This window comes from Zalophus californianus, chromosome 7 (assembly GCF_009762305.2).
Source record: "Zalophus californianus isolate mZalCal1 chromosome 7, mZalCal1.pri.v2, whole genome shotgun sequence".
Classification (NCBI taxonomy): Eukaryota; Metazoa; Chordata; class Mammalia; order Carnivora; family Otariidae; genus Zalophus; species Zalophus californianus.
Window position 1 is genome coordinate 15,237,803 of NC_045601.1, and position 16,338 is coordinate 15,254,140.

Sequence of the window (16,338 nt, forward strand, 5' to 3'; positions counted from 1 at the left end):
GGTGGAACAGCACAGAGGTCCAGGAAATAACTGGCACTCGAGAGGCCAGCCTGGGGATGAGACGTGGGGACAGTGTTGAGGACAGAGCTCAATAGTTGGCATCTCTGTTGGTTAAGTGACAGCAGAGTCTGTACATGGTTGACTCTATCAAAGAGAGAGTAAGCAGTCAGATAAATAACCTAGAAGTCAAAAATCCAGGCTTCTGTGTAGAGGGGGTTATGTCAAAGGTTAGAAATGAAGGTGAGGCAGAGGACAGATGTTGAAGTATAGGTTAAAATCCAGGGGGCAGAATTCAAGCAGAAGTCAGAGCCAAGATGGTAGAAACTGCTCTCTGGCAACTGGAATTGACTTGACACCAATGTGTCTCACTCGTCCTCAAGCTGGTGGGATTCAAAAAGCTCAGTACCTGGATTAACACAGGTTATCTACCAGCAGCTCACCTGACCTTCTGATTCACACAGAGAAAGAATATTCTGAGGTACTCAGAGAAAAAAGGTGATGATTTCCAGGGAGTCCTAAATGAGTTACAGAGAGGAGCTTTAGTAAACAGGAAAATTTGTTACTAATTAATAAAGTATTTATAACTAACTTCAGATTGAAAGGAGGCATAAAGGGACAAGGTATGTTTTGTAGTCAATGGGCAGACCTGGTTGCCGTGGCCAAAAGTTTCTTAGGAAAGTAGCAAAGCAGCATGAAAAAATAAGTGTGATTCAATGGGCAGAGAAATCTGAACGCCAGGGCAGGCAGGAGGTGAAATCGTAGGTTCATTGGGGCTAGACACTACATCTTACATATCACAGATTATCTACATCGAACTAAATACGTAATAAGTAATTACTTAATAATTCTGATTAACTGTGATGATGATGACAGTATAGTGGAATAGCATTTTATTTGGAGATTAGATTAAGTACATAAGGCAAAAATTGTGTATGCTCTTTATTACCTACTGCAACCAACTTTATGGAGGGCTCACTAAAAGCCAAATACAATACTACAAGTTATACCTAATTCCTGTACCACCTTATTAGGTAGGAATAATTATTATTATTATTATTATTATCATTACCATTATTATTATTATTCTTCATTTGATAAATGAAGGAACTGGGGTTTGGAGAGGTTAAATATCTTATTCAAGGTCACATATCCCTAGACAGAGCTAAAATCTGAATCCAGGTGGCCTGATTCCAAAAGTGACAGGCCAAAATGCTACACCATATATGAATAATGATACCCAACATTTGTATGCCAATTCATAATTGCCGAAATATATATTCATCCATTTGATTCTCAGAATAGCCTGATGGAGTAGTTGGTATTTTTACACAAGTATGTTTTCTATGAGACTAGAACCCACAAAGAAAAATAAATAAGTCAAGGATGAGCAGGACTTAACTTGGCAGTAAGACAGATCCCCAAGAACATGAGCCAGAAGTTGAAAGTAAGTACAATGGGCCAGACAACACACCTGAGCTTGCTTGATCCCTGAGAGCACTAATATCACTAGGGTCAGAAATGGTGGATGGAGGAAGGCAGGAATGTTGGGGCCAACTCCAATCCCAGGTCTCTTGACGGAATGAAGGGGTTTCACCACCTTTTTATGTGAACGGTTTCCTTCCACCATTAGTTTGCCTGGACTCTGTGATCAGTAACCACCTTCTACCCTTATGCCTCCAAGACCTTCACATAGTAAATGCTCATTAAGGTTATCTGGAAATGATTTAGGCTAAGGAGTTTGGACTTGGCCTGGCATTTGTTATGTGTAAAATTTGCTAAATAAAACTGCCAAAAAGTTATTACAAAATAAATGCAATAATAGCCAGTCTTTTAAAGTAAGCTTCTAAACATATAAACACCTAAGTATAATTCTGTGTGCCTCTCACTAACTTTTATTTGCTCAGTCAAGTTTAAAAAACTAAACCACATGTTGCCTCAAGGTGTAACCAGACATTTCTTTATACATGACTCTACACTTTACCTTAGGATCTCTCTTAGGGCTGGCATATATTTCCCAGAAGTCTGAGTGAGAGTGTGTTATGGCTTCCACTTCCTGGATATGTTTGCTAGCGAACATCACCAGACAAGCTCGTGTGATACTTAATCGGGAACTTCACAAAAGTTACTATCTAGCCTCCTCCTTTGTCTGTTCCACAAGGCAAAAACTAGAAACTTTCACCAGTTCTTGGGACTCAAGTCTTAGGTATAACCATTACATCTCTAGTAGCAGAAAGAGCTTAGTTTTAATAAAGTCCTCTCTCAACAAACTTTGCTCTTGAATTCTTTCACTTGTGTGGCTGAATAATTGTGATGATATATAAGTGATGTCATAGCCACCTTTTTTACAGCTCGGCCACCATGATGGCAGCATCACACTCATTTCTGTGTGACACCCCCCCCCCCACTAAGAAGAGATTCTCTTTCCATGCTCATTACTGAAGAGAATAGCTTTCTCCATGACAACAGGTTTTTCCAGTTGCTAGTTGCTTTGCAAATTCAGCATGAAATATGAATATGATGGCCGCCGAAGTTGTTCCTCATATCCAGAAAGGTAGAAACACTTACCTTCAGCTTTAGATTCTGAACTTTCCACTACTAAACTGAACTTAGATCATGCAACATAAAATTTAAGACTTGAAAGATACTTTAGAGATCACTGAGCCCTAAGCCCATATTTTTCAGAACTAAAAACAGAGTTCAGAAAAATGAGGTGATCTGTCCAAGAGTCCTCAGAAGAGCCAGTTCATACACTCGATCCTAAGCCAGGCCTCCTTCTACCTAGCAGAGCTGCCTTCTTTTATACCAGAATAGTCTAAACATTTAAAAAAAACAAAGAGGCTTTACAACAAATATTGAAACTGTTACTGGAAAATAGTGAAAACCTGTGGCCTGAAGGAGTAAATGTCCTTTTTAAATCATAGTAAATATTAAGCAATATTAAGTAATTAAATATTAAGTAACTCTTTAAAAAAAAAAACCATCACCATATAAATTTATTTTGGTACGTCAGCTGTGCCAAATGCATTCATTGATTAATGTTCTTGTGGAAGAAGAGTAGTATTTTGTGTCCACAGTTGCGGTTTATGTGATATTAATATCATTGTACTTATGCACATGTCTGTCTCTCATGATGATCTAAATCACTACAGGTCAGCAAGGCAGTGCAGTACAACGGAAAGAATATTGAAGGAGGGGTCCAAAGAGTCTTGACCTCCTGTCTGAGCCGTTAACTAGCTGTGTGACTTGGAGGAGAACAATAAGCTGAAAAACAAAGAGGTGGGCTAGGTGATCTTTAAGTTCTTTTCAGCTCTAAACACCCTTCATTATCCTCACCACAATCATTGAAACTCAAAGTAAACATATGAAAATTCATGTGGTCTTAGGTTTACAGAGTTGAAAAGCAGCAATTCATTCATACAATTACTGTCCCCAAAATTCTACATTTTATAAGTTCTAGCCACAGAAAGGATCTTTACATCATTTCAAGGCCAATTTACTTTTGCGAAAGCAAACCACAGGGGCAAGAGAGATCCGTCCTGAAATTTTTGCCTAGCCTTAAGAAACTGTCAGCATTCCTTCTAACTTGCCAGGTCATTCTTAGAAAAGTAAACGAAGATCCCTCTTTCCATCCTTTAAGAACTAAACTGACCTCTGAAAAAGCAATAAAATTATTTCCGTATAAAAAAAATTAAAATGGTATTCTAGCTATAACTTAAAAATAAAAGTATGATTGTCAGTGTTCTTTGGTTAATTTTATATATGCAGGAAACTTCTACTGAAATATTAAATAGCCTTATATTTAATTCCTTTTTAATTTGCATTCATAAGCAATTGTAACATACACAGGTATACACTAAACCCACATCTGAATAAATTAGTGAAATCTAGCATATCTTAAACTAGCCCATATCTTTCCAGGAATACTGGCTCACATCTATTTCTGGGTTTTTCTAACTCACTGTGTCCCTTCATCATATATCTAAGAGAGGCATGAAAACAAAATGCACGTCTGTTTTCAGCACTCCAACACAAGATATCAGGAATGCTACATACAGGATTCCTACATTGAAAGAGGAAGAGTAAATAAACTCATCGGTCCCCTCCACATCAGAGATTCTATGACTCTATAATTATTTTTCAGTCCAAAATCTGAAAAGCTCATCTTCTGATTGTGATAAATTACAAAAATGGCCCCAGTTTTTCAACCTTTGCATGTAACTCTGAAGACATACCCCCCACCCCCCCACCCCTTCAAAGCCTAAGGACTCAGCTATTTGACTTGTTTGGGCCCACTGGATATCATCAGATAATGCAAGCACAGGCTTGAAATGGGCTTGTGATTTGGGGCTTGTTCTCCTCTGTGCCTTTGCCATCACCATGAGGATATGCCTGCATAAACCTGCTGGAGGATGAGAAACATGTGAAACAAAACTGAATTCATCCCAGCTGCACGAGCCAAAAGAGCCAGCTGATTTCCAGACATATGAGTGAACCCAGCTAATCTCAGCAGTCTCCTGGGTGATCTCCCTGATATGTAATAGATGCTTACTGTTGTTTGCCATTGATGAGGTTCTGCTAACTACTCTAAGTAAAAGCTAACTACTATACTGCAGGTTTTAAGTTCCAAGCAGATAGTCTCCCTTAATTAAAAACAAACAAAAAACTCAATTTCTTCTCAATCTATACATAGCTCTACAGCTATAATGATGTACTTTCCAAACTCATTCATTCTAGTAATTCATGCATGGTACAACTATTTATTGACTGCCTATTATATGTGGTCACTGATCTAAGCATATAATTGGTATTTAAAGCCCTTGGGCTAGAGGTACCAACAAGGAGTACAGACAGAAAACAGAAGAGGTCCCTAGACTAAACCCTGGGCAACTCCAAAATTTAGAGGTCAGTAAAGATGATGAGAAACACACAAAGAAGACCTAAAAGGAGTGACCAGTAGGGTTGGAAGAAAACTAAAAGAGCATATCGTCCTGGAAGCCAAATAAAGAAAGTAGATTAAGGAGGAGAAAATGAACTACTGTGTCAAAGGCTGCTAATTGGTCAAGATAAGTACGGAGAACTGATTGTTGGATTTAGCAACATGAAGGTCATTGGTAACCCTGACAAAAGTAGTTTTGATAACAATCTTCAAATTGAGCTGACCCCATCATACTCTGCCAAAGCTGTAAAAAAAAGTTATTCCGTCTATGTCAAGAGGTCTGAAAGTGGCATGGTTCTTACCAGGATGGAAGCACGGGGCTACCTGCCATCATGCTTCACCCAGCTGAACTAACAGTCACAGATGCTGATCTGCCTCTACCCCGCTAGGCAGCTGAGGGCATGATGTATCAGGACATCTCTTTCATTCTTTACCAATGTTTGGATGGAATGACTAATTAGTCATCTCACTGTTCTCGTTCATGCTAAATTAATGGACCCCAATGTTGTCATTACCTACCTCCTCTTTTCTTTAAATTCAGAGTCAGTCCTGACACATTCCACACCCCCTACTCCTGCCATTGCTGCCACCACCGCGGAAGCAGAAATAGAGAGCCGCTCACAGGTTAGCTATGAGCCTGGTAAGCCTAAGTCCCGTAGCTCCGCAAGGACAACACATCACTGAAGCCTTAGTATCACCATGTCATCTGGAAGAATAGAATAAAGGTGGTTTCTTTTACTCTGGATTTCTTCTCTCTGGAGTATATGCATGTGTTTGTGTGCATTAACTTAGTTATATGCCACCTATATTTTTAGTCAATTATTTTTCATGTTAAATGTGAGTAGTAGCATGGAGCAAGCACTTCAGTAAGGAGGTATGCTGGAAAAAAAAAAACTCTGAGTCTAGAATCTAGAATTCTAGGCCCAGTTCTTCTGCTAAGTAGTTCTGAGACTTTGATCGAGTCACATAATCTTTCTAGCCTCAGTTTTCTTATCTAGAAGATGAAGGAATTAGATTAGATCAGTAGTTTGCAAACTGTGTCCCTTAGAGCCCTGGGTTTCCTATAAGCTTTCTCAGGAACACCAAACTGAGTGAAAAAAGGTTATGCCAAATCAGCTTTCATCTGTCTTATAGATAGAGAATCTGCTACTGCTGGTAGAAGCATATGATGGATTTAAATGTTGTAAAGCACTGGATTCATTAATCTTTAAGGTCCTATATATGAAAAAAAAAAGGTCCTATATATGATTCAAGGACTGGATTCCGTGTATTTCTTTGTCTGCAAACGAAAATTGATCATATGGGGGAAATTTTTAATAAATTAAATATCCATAATATGAATTAGTAAAATGATATTCTAATAGCATAAATACATGGGGTTGCTGCTTAAAACACCCAGAACCTCTTTGCTCTAGAGCAACTAGGTTTTCTTTTAACATTTTTCTGAAATCAAATCCTAAACATGCATCCTTAACCCTGCCTTCTGAAAAAGCTTAGATTCACATGCAGTTACAATTCTCACATGAATTCCTGGACAATCCCAAGAAAGAACCTCACATTTACATTCTCAATTCATTGATTTGGTTCTACCATCATTAACATTAACAATCAGTTGATTACTGGGGTGCCTGGGTGGCTCAGCGGGTTAAGGGTCCTACTCCTGATTTACACTCAGGTCAGGATCTCAGGGTCGAACTCGGGGTCATGGGATGGAGCCTGCATTGGGCTCTGCACTCTGAGCAGTCTGCCTGTCCCTCTCCCTCAGTCTCTGCCCCTCTCCGGGCTCCACTGGTACGCTCACCCACGCATGCTCTCTGTCTGTCTCTGTCTCTGTCTCTGTCTCTCTCTCATAAATAAATAAATAAGTAAATAAATAAATAAATAAATAAAATCTTTTGCTATGGTGAGCGCTGTGAATTGTGTAAGACCGATGAATCACAGACCTGTACCTCTGAAACAAATAATACATTATATGTTAATAAAAAAAAAGGAAGAAGAAGATAGCAGGAGGGGAAGAATAAAGGGGGGGATCAGAAGGGGAGACGAACCATGAGAGACTATGGATTCTGAGAAACAAACTGAGGGTTCTAGAGGGGAGGGGGTGGGGGGACGGGTTAGCCCGGTGATGGGTATTAAAGAGGGCACATTCTGCGTGGAGCACTGGGTGTTATGCGCAAACAATGCATCATGGAACGCTACATCAAAAACTAATGATGTAATGTATGGTGATTAACATAACATAATAAAAAAATAATAATAGTTACTTAACTACTTTAAATCCTTTTTTGGAAATAGTAGATAAATTCTAAATAAAAAATTGTTACCACAAAAAAAATAATAATCAGTTGATTACTTTTGGTAAATGATAGGCAATGTAGGATTAAGGGAAAACTAATTTTCTGGATTGGGAGTTATCCCTTCAGTACCGTGAATTATACTCACTCATAATGATAAATATTCAACTTAGGCAACAAGGAAATATTTTACTTTCCGATTCTTCACTGGGTTTCTGAGTTATTCTAGACCCATAACATACATCTCCGCATCTATATTATTAGTATCTTATCTTTTCACTTTAAAATTGTAACATTAATTTATTTATTGTTTTGGAGTATTTCTTAAAATTAAATTGTAGCATTGTTATCAAAATAAAAACTAGCCAATATTTCTTTCAAATTTCATCTTTTTTTTGAGTATAATTGGCACACGATGTTACATTAGTTTCAGGTGTACAGCATAATGATTTGTCAAGTTTATAGATTATGCTACATTCACCACAAGTATACCTACCATCTGTCATCATACATTGACATTAACATATCACTGACTCTATTCCTTATGCTGTGCCTTTTATTCTGTGACTTATTCATTCCATAACTGAAAGCCTGTATCTCCTACTCCTCTTCAAATTTCTTAATGCATTATAAGAAAGCATAACCACGATGAGCAGTGCATGTCTATCATTAATTTCCTGCATCAATTAATTTCTGTGTGCCAGTTTCCTCATGTGAAAAATGAAAACCTTGCCACCAACACATTTCTGAGTCTATTGTGAGGAAAGAATTTTAACAAGTTTGTGTAAATCTGAGATCATAAAATGAAAAGCACAACAAATTTCACTATCATGAAGCCATATCCAGTATATGGCACCAAAAAGAAAAACACAAAAAAGAAGATGTGTCTGAGCCAGGTTTTTATTCCCCACAAAGGAATTAGATATTTATACCCAGTACAAGTGATGAAATTACCATTCTCTTTCTTCCAACATAAAAAAAAGAAAGAGAGAGAGAGAGAAAAGAAAAGACATAATAGTTAACACTTGGGTGGTACTTTAAATTTATGAAGTACTTTTATATGTTATGAATTGCAATTTTTGTAACAAACTTGTTAAGTAGAATTTTTATTTTACATCTGAGGAAAATGAAGCCCATAAAAGTGACTATAACAGGATTGCTCAGCAAGTCTGAGGAGGAGCAGTATTTGGACCAGGAATTCCATCTCTGAAGTCTTTCCACTTTCCACCAAACCAAACTAGAATAGCAGATTCTTTGATAACAATATAAACCTGGGGGCACCTGGGTGGCTCAGTCGGTTAAGCCTCTGACTCTTTGATTTGAGTGCAAGTCACGATCTCAGGGTCGTGGGATCAAGCCCCATGTCAGGTTCTGTGCTCAGCAGGGAGTCTGATGAGGATTTCTCTTCCTCTCCATCTGCTCCTCCCCCCTCCTTTAAAATAAATAAATAAACAAATCTTAAAAATATATATACACCTTGGAAATCAGATAGTCTGAGTAATATCCTGGGTTGGACTAAACCCGGAGTGGTTGGCTAAAGCTCTGAACTTCCATTGGCCACTGGTCTTTCATTATCATCTTCCAACCTACCCTCAACTTGTCTTCTGGACTTTTCTGCCACTTCATATGCAAATGTCCTCTTTGTACCATGAGGACAGTGATGGAAGGGACTGGGTCTTATTCATGTTGCTTCATAACAGCTCATGTGTAAGGGACTCTAAACAAATAACTATTTAAGTGAATTAAGTCATCAATTCATGCAAAAAAAATGTCTTGAATACTTACTTTATGACTTAGTCCTAGCTCAGTAAACAGGACAGAGAGACTCCCTGCCATCATGGAGTTTATGGAGAGTTGTTGAATATCTAACAATAATAATTATGGTAACTTGAGAAGAGCTGTAGCTTCCCTGAAGAAAAGACATTGAATCTGCCTTCTAAGGTTTGAAGGGGAGGGACCAGCTAAGGGATGAGGAGGAAAATGCAGCTGAGACAGAGAGACCTGAACATGCACTATGATGAGGAAATGCGTTCTCTAAAATTCTGTATCTTACGGAACTAACATGGCTCAGAACCAAATCTAATAATGATATTGGATTTTCAGGATAATATAGGCATTGAAACAGATTCAAATAATGTCTTCATGTAGATAAATCATGTAGGCTTTCAGATCTTTAGAACATCTCAGTAAATTGATTCAGCCTTGCTATAAAAATAGGGGGTAGGTATATGGTTTCTCTCTTATCTGAAACTAACCATTTTACGTCATAGGTAGAGATTCGATATTCTAATTGCTGTCAAGCCTGGTTAAGAAACTGGATTCTTATGAAACCAGTAGAAAATGTTATAAAGATTTATTTAGTCACAGCTGTTTTTACAAAGTAATTTCAAATTTTATAGTTGTATTTGTACTTCCAATTGTAAATTAAGTCTTTATTCAGTGGGATTTAGGGAGTTGTTACACAAGGTATCATGAGGTTATATGTGGTATTCCATGTTGTAGAAAATACAATAAATCACACTGCTTTAATGGCAACTGCTTTATACATGTAATTAAAACGAGATGTTTGCACAGCCTATAATTTTACAACTTTAAAGCTTGACATAAAGCTTATACACATATGTAAACTGCCAGAAAGACACATGCTTTTATTAAATGTAGAGAGATACTGAATAACCACTGAGACAACTCTATAAGATATTGGTATGTCCTGAATTTTGCCCCCCAAAATTCGTGTTGAAGCCCTAACCCCAGTACCTTAGAATGTGACTTTATTTGGACACAGGGTCTTTAAAGAGATAGTAAAGATCAAATAAGGATCAAATGAGGTCATACAGGTGGGGCCCTAATCCAACAGGACTTGTGTCCTCATAAGAAATAGAAAAAACACCAAGGATGTATGAGTACAGAAAAAAAAGGCCATGTGAGCACAGAGTGAGAAGGTGACCATCTGTAAGCCAAGGAGAAAACCCTCAGAGGAGACCAAACCTGCTGACACTCTGACCTTGGACTTCCCAGTCTCCGGAACTGTGAGAAAATTTCTGTGGTTTAAGCCCCCCAACCTATAGTATTTTGATATAGCAGCTGTTATAGACTAAATTATTTCCCACCAAAATTCCTATGTTGAAGCCCCAGAACCTGCAATGTGACTGTATTTGAAGACAGGGCCTTCATGGAAGTATTAAAGGTTAAACGAAGTCATAAAGGTTGGATCCTAATCCAATACAACCAGCATCCTTATAAGAAGAGAGACACACACCAGAGAATGCTCCCTCTATGTCTGCGCCCACAGAGAAAAGGACACAGTGAGAAGGCAGCTACCTAAAAGCCTGAAAGAGAGATCTTACCAGAAACTGGATTTTCCAACACCTTCATCTTGCACTTTGAGCCTCCAGAATTGTGAGAAAATTGATTTCTGTTGTTTAAACCCCCCAGGCTGTAGACTTTGTTATGGCAGGCCAAGCAGACTGATACAGGAGCAAACTAACAGATACATATTTTAGTCATAAATACACTCATACAAGTATATGCATGCACATGCGGCCTAGGTGTAGTCGAATTACCTAGAGTTGTGTTTGAAAACAGTGGGAAGACTCTTATTATGCCTTTGCATATTAAAATTTTTGTTAGCTTAAAAATGAGTATGCATAATTTATGTTTATGCAGCCAGACTGTATTGGATATAAGTTAGGAAAAACAGAATTGTTTTTATGAAGTGGGGTCAATATATGGGTACCCTCCAAGGTACATATTCATGAGTTGATTATTTCAGCTTTCAGACAGAATGTAAGAGGCTGGGCTTAATCTACCTGCAGTCATCAAAGAAGCACCTTAAACTCTGGACTCCACTGGTTCAAATTAAACTTTTTACATGTACTGTTATATTCCTGTCACTTTTCAAGTTACCTTAAGAAGCTTTTTGTGAGTTTAATTAAGCCCGACTAATTCTCCAACAGCACAAAGAAAGATGAATTCCTTAAATATTTAATCCATTTATGACTCCAAGTGTCATTTTCTGAATGTGGCTGTTAAATTCTTGGAATTAATTACCCTTTGAATTAAAGCTGCTTTTTCAGACATCCAAGACATATAGTCACAGCTCACACGATGCGTAAATTCAATATTTCATCTGTTCATCAAGAGAATTTATTCCAAATGCTGTATTTAAAATCCCAACCGGGTAGGCTTATCTGTGACCATGGAACTCAGGAATCTTTGACTGTACGCCTCCTTCCAATCAGGTTCTCGGTTTTCCTTCCGCTGCCCGTTTCAGCCAAGTATTAACAAGCTAAAGGTTAGCTGCCCCTCCACCTGCACAATCTCCATTCTTTTTCATCGTTAACTCCCTTCTCCTTAACTCATGTTCAAGCCCCATCTCCTTCAGAAAGCTCTTCCCCTATTTCAGTCAGCAGACAACATAACATAATCGTAGGTCCCTCTGTCCCCTTTCTATCCTCCTAAAACACTGAACGCGCCATGACTTGAATTACACATTTTCTATTTGTTCTCTCCAGTATTTTGAAGGCGATCCAAGACTGGCATCTGTGTTCCTCAAGACTAGATCCCCCAAGAAGACAAGAACAATCCGGCAACCACATCTATAGAGCAGGTAATACCCTCAGTACCAGACACTGGATTTCCGTAAAAGAAAACAAAACTGGGATGGACCGATGCGAGGGACAGAAAACCACACGCATGCACATACTCACGCACACGCGTGCACACACGCACGCACGCACGCAGCCACAAAGATGGAGACACACAGGCACAAAGCCTGAGTGCCTCATGATTTGTTAGCGCTCCACAGTCATTCTACTGCTCCCAGCCCCATGCCAGATGCTGAGGTTGCGGGAGCTGCTGGTTGACTCAACTTCTAATGGAAAAAGCTGCCTTTTGATTGAAATTCAAATTTGCTGAGGGATGTTCAGAGATTGGAAGATTATAAATTAGCTATTTAGCTCTCACATTTACAAGTCTCAATTTAGGGAAAGCTGTTCTTCAGACATCGTTTTCTAGGATTAGCAATATAAACAGTCACTGAAAAAGATTTCCAGAACAATTCACTGAGCAGTCTTCCTTTCCTTCCACCACCACCTCCCACACCTCTGACAAAATATAAGTATTTACATCTAAAACATAAGACACAAAATGGCATGTTAGAATCTCCATTTCCGGGCACTTCCTATTAAAACTAAAAACGTGTTATAAAAATACTTGTGTTGCAAAGAAAAATAGGAATAGGAATAGGAAACAACGAATTAGAAGGGAAAACACTGCACTGCCCCGGTTGTTGGGACCGAAGTAGCCAGCACTGGGGGGCCAGGCACGGACGCCCCTCGCGGGCGGGCGCCCTGGAGGGCAGGTACCTACCGCCTTTCATCATGCCTACTTCATAGCACTTGCGGAGCCGACAGGCCTGACAGCTTTTCCTCCTGTTCTTGTCAATTGTGCACTGGTTGGTAGCTGGACACATGTAGTCATTATGTCCTATTAAAAGCAAGAGGACAGAATTAATATTATTTCAGGAAACGCAGCCAGGCAGAATCTACAGGGAAGCCGCCTGGGGGATGTTTTCCTATCACTTACTTGGCCTGACTGTGCCACTACCTCCGCCTATGCCATCCCTTTGCTGCCCTTCTCCAAGGGGGGTGGGGGTGTTGCGGAGGGAAATCTCTCCTAGACTTGATTTTTGCCTCTGCCAACTGCTTCAGGAGTTCTTCGGGCAAATCACCTTCAGTTCATACAGCTTATATTTGGAGGCACAAGGCTTTATATACACTCACACATTTTCTCAGCAAATAAGGCTTTTTTTTTTTTTTCTTTGACCCACACCACTAGCTAAAAATCCTTGTCGGAGTAACACTGTTAGAACTTACAGAGAGTTTCAAAGTTTCTTAAAATAGAATTTAGAAAATCTGTAGGTAGGTATTCAAATGCAGCCTGGAACACCTAAATTCAAGTGGGGGGCTGTGAGCTGGGGTGGCAGCAAAGATCAGCCCTTATTCACTTACTAGCTGGAGGACGCTGAGTGGGGTAGTAAACATCTCTAGGTCTCACCCCTCTCTAACCTGGAGAAAATAAGGGCGCCTGTTATGTGGCACTATTCTAAGAAGTAAATGTGAGAATACCTGTCAAGGGCTTACCACAGTGCCGGATATGGTGAGCACTCAATAAATATTTGTTGTTGCTATTGTTCCTTTATTATTGATCTTTCTTCTACCTCTTGTTTACTCCATCTCTCTTGCTCAAATGGTCTTTCTCATTCACGTTCATCATGTGCAACTCCCACAAAAAAAAGTTCTCCCGGGACCTCACATCACTCTCAAACTTTCATCTTACCTCCCACCTCCTTCTCAGTTCAACTCCTCAGAAAGGTCTACACACTTGAGGTCTGCTTTTTCCTCACCTCTCCTGCATAGCTCAACCCATGCCTGTTTTCTACCTTAGCTGCCCCACAAAAGCTGCTTTAAATCCTTCTATCAAATGACTCCTATTGCTGAATTCAACAGATATTTTCAGTCCACATCATACTTGACCTATCAGAGCATCTGACAATTCCTCCCTTCCTCTTGAAACATGCTTTTCCCTTGGCTTCCATAATACAGAACTCCCCCCGTGTTCCTTCCACCCCTCAGGCTGTGGCTTCCCAGTGTTACTTGCAGATTCCCTCTGTCCAACATTAAGCTAGAGCGGCACGGGGCTCAGTGTCAGGCCCTTCTTATGACTCCAAATTTTCCCACAAGAGAATTTATTCCGTGGCTCCATCTTCCACAGTCATAAACTCAGATGACTTGCGGATTTGTACTCCCAGTCCAACCCTCTTCTCTGAGTTCTGAGTATATACAGCCAATTGCCCACAAGAAGTTTCTGCTCTAAGAGTTAGAGGTCACCTCCATTTCTTTAGCCCTCAAAAGAAGTCTGGTTTCTAATGTGGAGTATATTAAACTCCACAAATTAATAAACATAGGCATGTTTTTATGAAGAAGTCCATTTATATAATTCTAAATTCTTATACCTGAATTTAGACCATGGATATGATGTGGACTATTTTAAAATGTTTCCCGTACTCAAAAAAAAAAAAAAAAAATGAGGAAATATTGCACCTTCTAATTCAGATCATCTGTGTCTCTATTTTCCCATTCACCAAGGGCAAGATGCAACATGTACCAAAGTGTTTTCACTACAGAACTCTTTGTTCTTTATTCAACTTAAGGGTCAATCTCAATTAGAATAGGGTGGAGTTGGGCCTTAACAAGAAATGTTGGTCTCATAAAACTTGTTTCTCCATCTTTATATATACGTTATAAAAAGTACTATATAAACAGGCTTCCGACGAAATTAACACGTGCATTCTTTTTGCCGTCAGCAAACTAGCGAGCAAAACTGTAAACTGACCACTTTAGTAAGAGACCACACACTGCCTCAAATATCCAGGCACAATTTTCATGTTTAGAACTGCCCTTATTAACAGGGACAAGCTGAGGAAATCATAGAACCAGAAACAAAATTTACCTGGGCAGATGTTAACTTTAAGCAAAAGTTGCCACAGTCATAAACTCAGATGACTTGGAGATTTGTGACACCTCAAAGAAACTTTCAGTGTTTTGTCTCCTATGATGCTTATGCTGTACATGCTGATTTATTTTAACTCTAAAAAACTGAGTCTATATCAAGTCTCAGAAGAAAACAGTCAATAATCATCCGAACCAAAAATTAACTTTGATTTACTTTCCTCTCAAAAACCAGTTATTTTGCAAGCCAGAAGACAAGAGAACTGAATTGGATCAGAGGCCAATTGATTTATGTTGGCACTGGCCATCATTATAGATGTGTATCTTTATAGAACCAAGTGAAATTCCTGAACTAACATGTTTAACAAATAAAATACACTGGATTTGTGCAATTGAATTCATCCCTTAACAAGAAAGAAAACAGATGCACAGTGGAATCATGTTTGTAATGCAAGCCTTTGGTGACAAAGTGGATTTTCTCCTGCTCCAACTACATTAAAATTTAGAATTGATAAATTGGCAACAAGAAAAAATGAGCAGGTACATATTTGATATATGACCTATAAGTTTAGTACCTTAACTGAACACCATTAACAACTATTTATAAGTCTTCAACTGACATCAGAGAAGGAAAACGGCAAGGTAGGTTTTTATTCTTTGAGTATAATAATTTTGTAAAAGTGTGCTATTTTTTCTTTCTTCAAGTGGGCTCCACACTGGGCAGGGCTCAAACTCAGGACCCTGAGATCAAGACCTGAGCTGAGATCAAGAGTCAGATACTTAACCAACTGAGCCACTCAGGCAACCCAGCAAAGGTGTGTAATGAAAGCAAGTGAAGCTTGCTTTCACATTAAAAGTTAGTTCCTTTAAGAAGAAACTTCACTCGAAACTTTATTATTTGTTCTTGTGAAAACAATTGCTTGTAAAAGTCCTATCCTATTGAAGTAGAGCTAATTAAAAAAAAAAAAAAACTTACACCAACTGTATGAATGAAACATAGTGTTTTCACTGGGGACACTGAAGAACTCCATGTATGTGTGACAAGACCAGCCCCAACATGCCTTTTACACAGGCCTAGATGAAGTGTGAAAGGCCAAAGCCAAGATGTGAGGCTCAGGTGACATCTTGGAGAAATAATCACTATTTTGTTGCCCACCAAAAAATAAAAATAACGCCTTTGGACTAATGGGTCTGAATAACTGGGAGTGGAGAGAAGAGGAAATGAATGAAACCTAAGCAGAAAGCATGAGGAGCAGGAACCTGCAGGCCAAACCACACAGCTCCTGGGCCAGCAGATGGGCTCACATATAGCTTTTCTCCACAGGTCCCTGGGATTCCTTTGCTCGACTTTTTGTTTTTCCTTTTCTTCCTATTTTACCCTCTGTCAGTAGCAGCTGTTTTTGCCTTGTTACCAACCCGGAGAAAGACGACACTTGCTAGTTACAAAAATAAGCAATGACCCATAGTCAGAGATTCAAAAGAAATATTAAAACAGACCAAATGGGAAACAAGCAGATGAGGACTCAGAGAAAAGGAAGCCCTCGCACACTCTTTGGCGAGAATGCAAACTGGTGTGGCTGCTGTGGGAAACAGTATG

General features: G+C 39.1%; 1 protein-coding gene across 4 annotated transcripts in view; it reads right to left on the reverse strand.

Moving 5' to 3' along the window:
- Positions 1–16,338, reverse strand: part of ESR1 (estrogen receptor 1) — a 380,127-nt gene that overhangs the window by 188,731 nt on the left and 175,058 nt on the right. For all 4 annotated transcript variants that reach the window (XM_027603416.2, XM_027603414.2, XM_027603412.1 and 1 more), the window contains one exon: positions 12,601–12,717. In XM_027603416.2, coding sequence (XP_027459217.1) covers positions 12,601–12,717 — 117 coding nt within the window. The remainder of the gene's footprint in view (positions 1–12,600; positions 12,718–16,338) is intronic.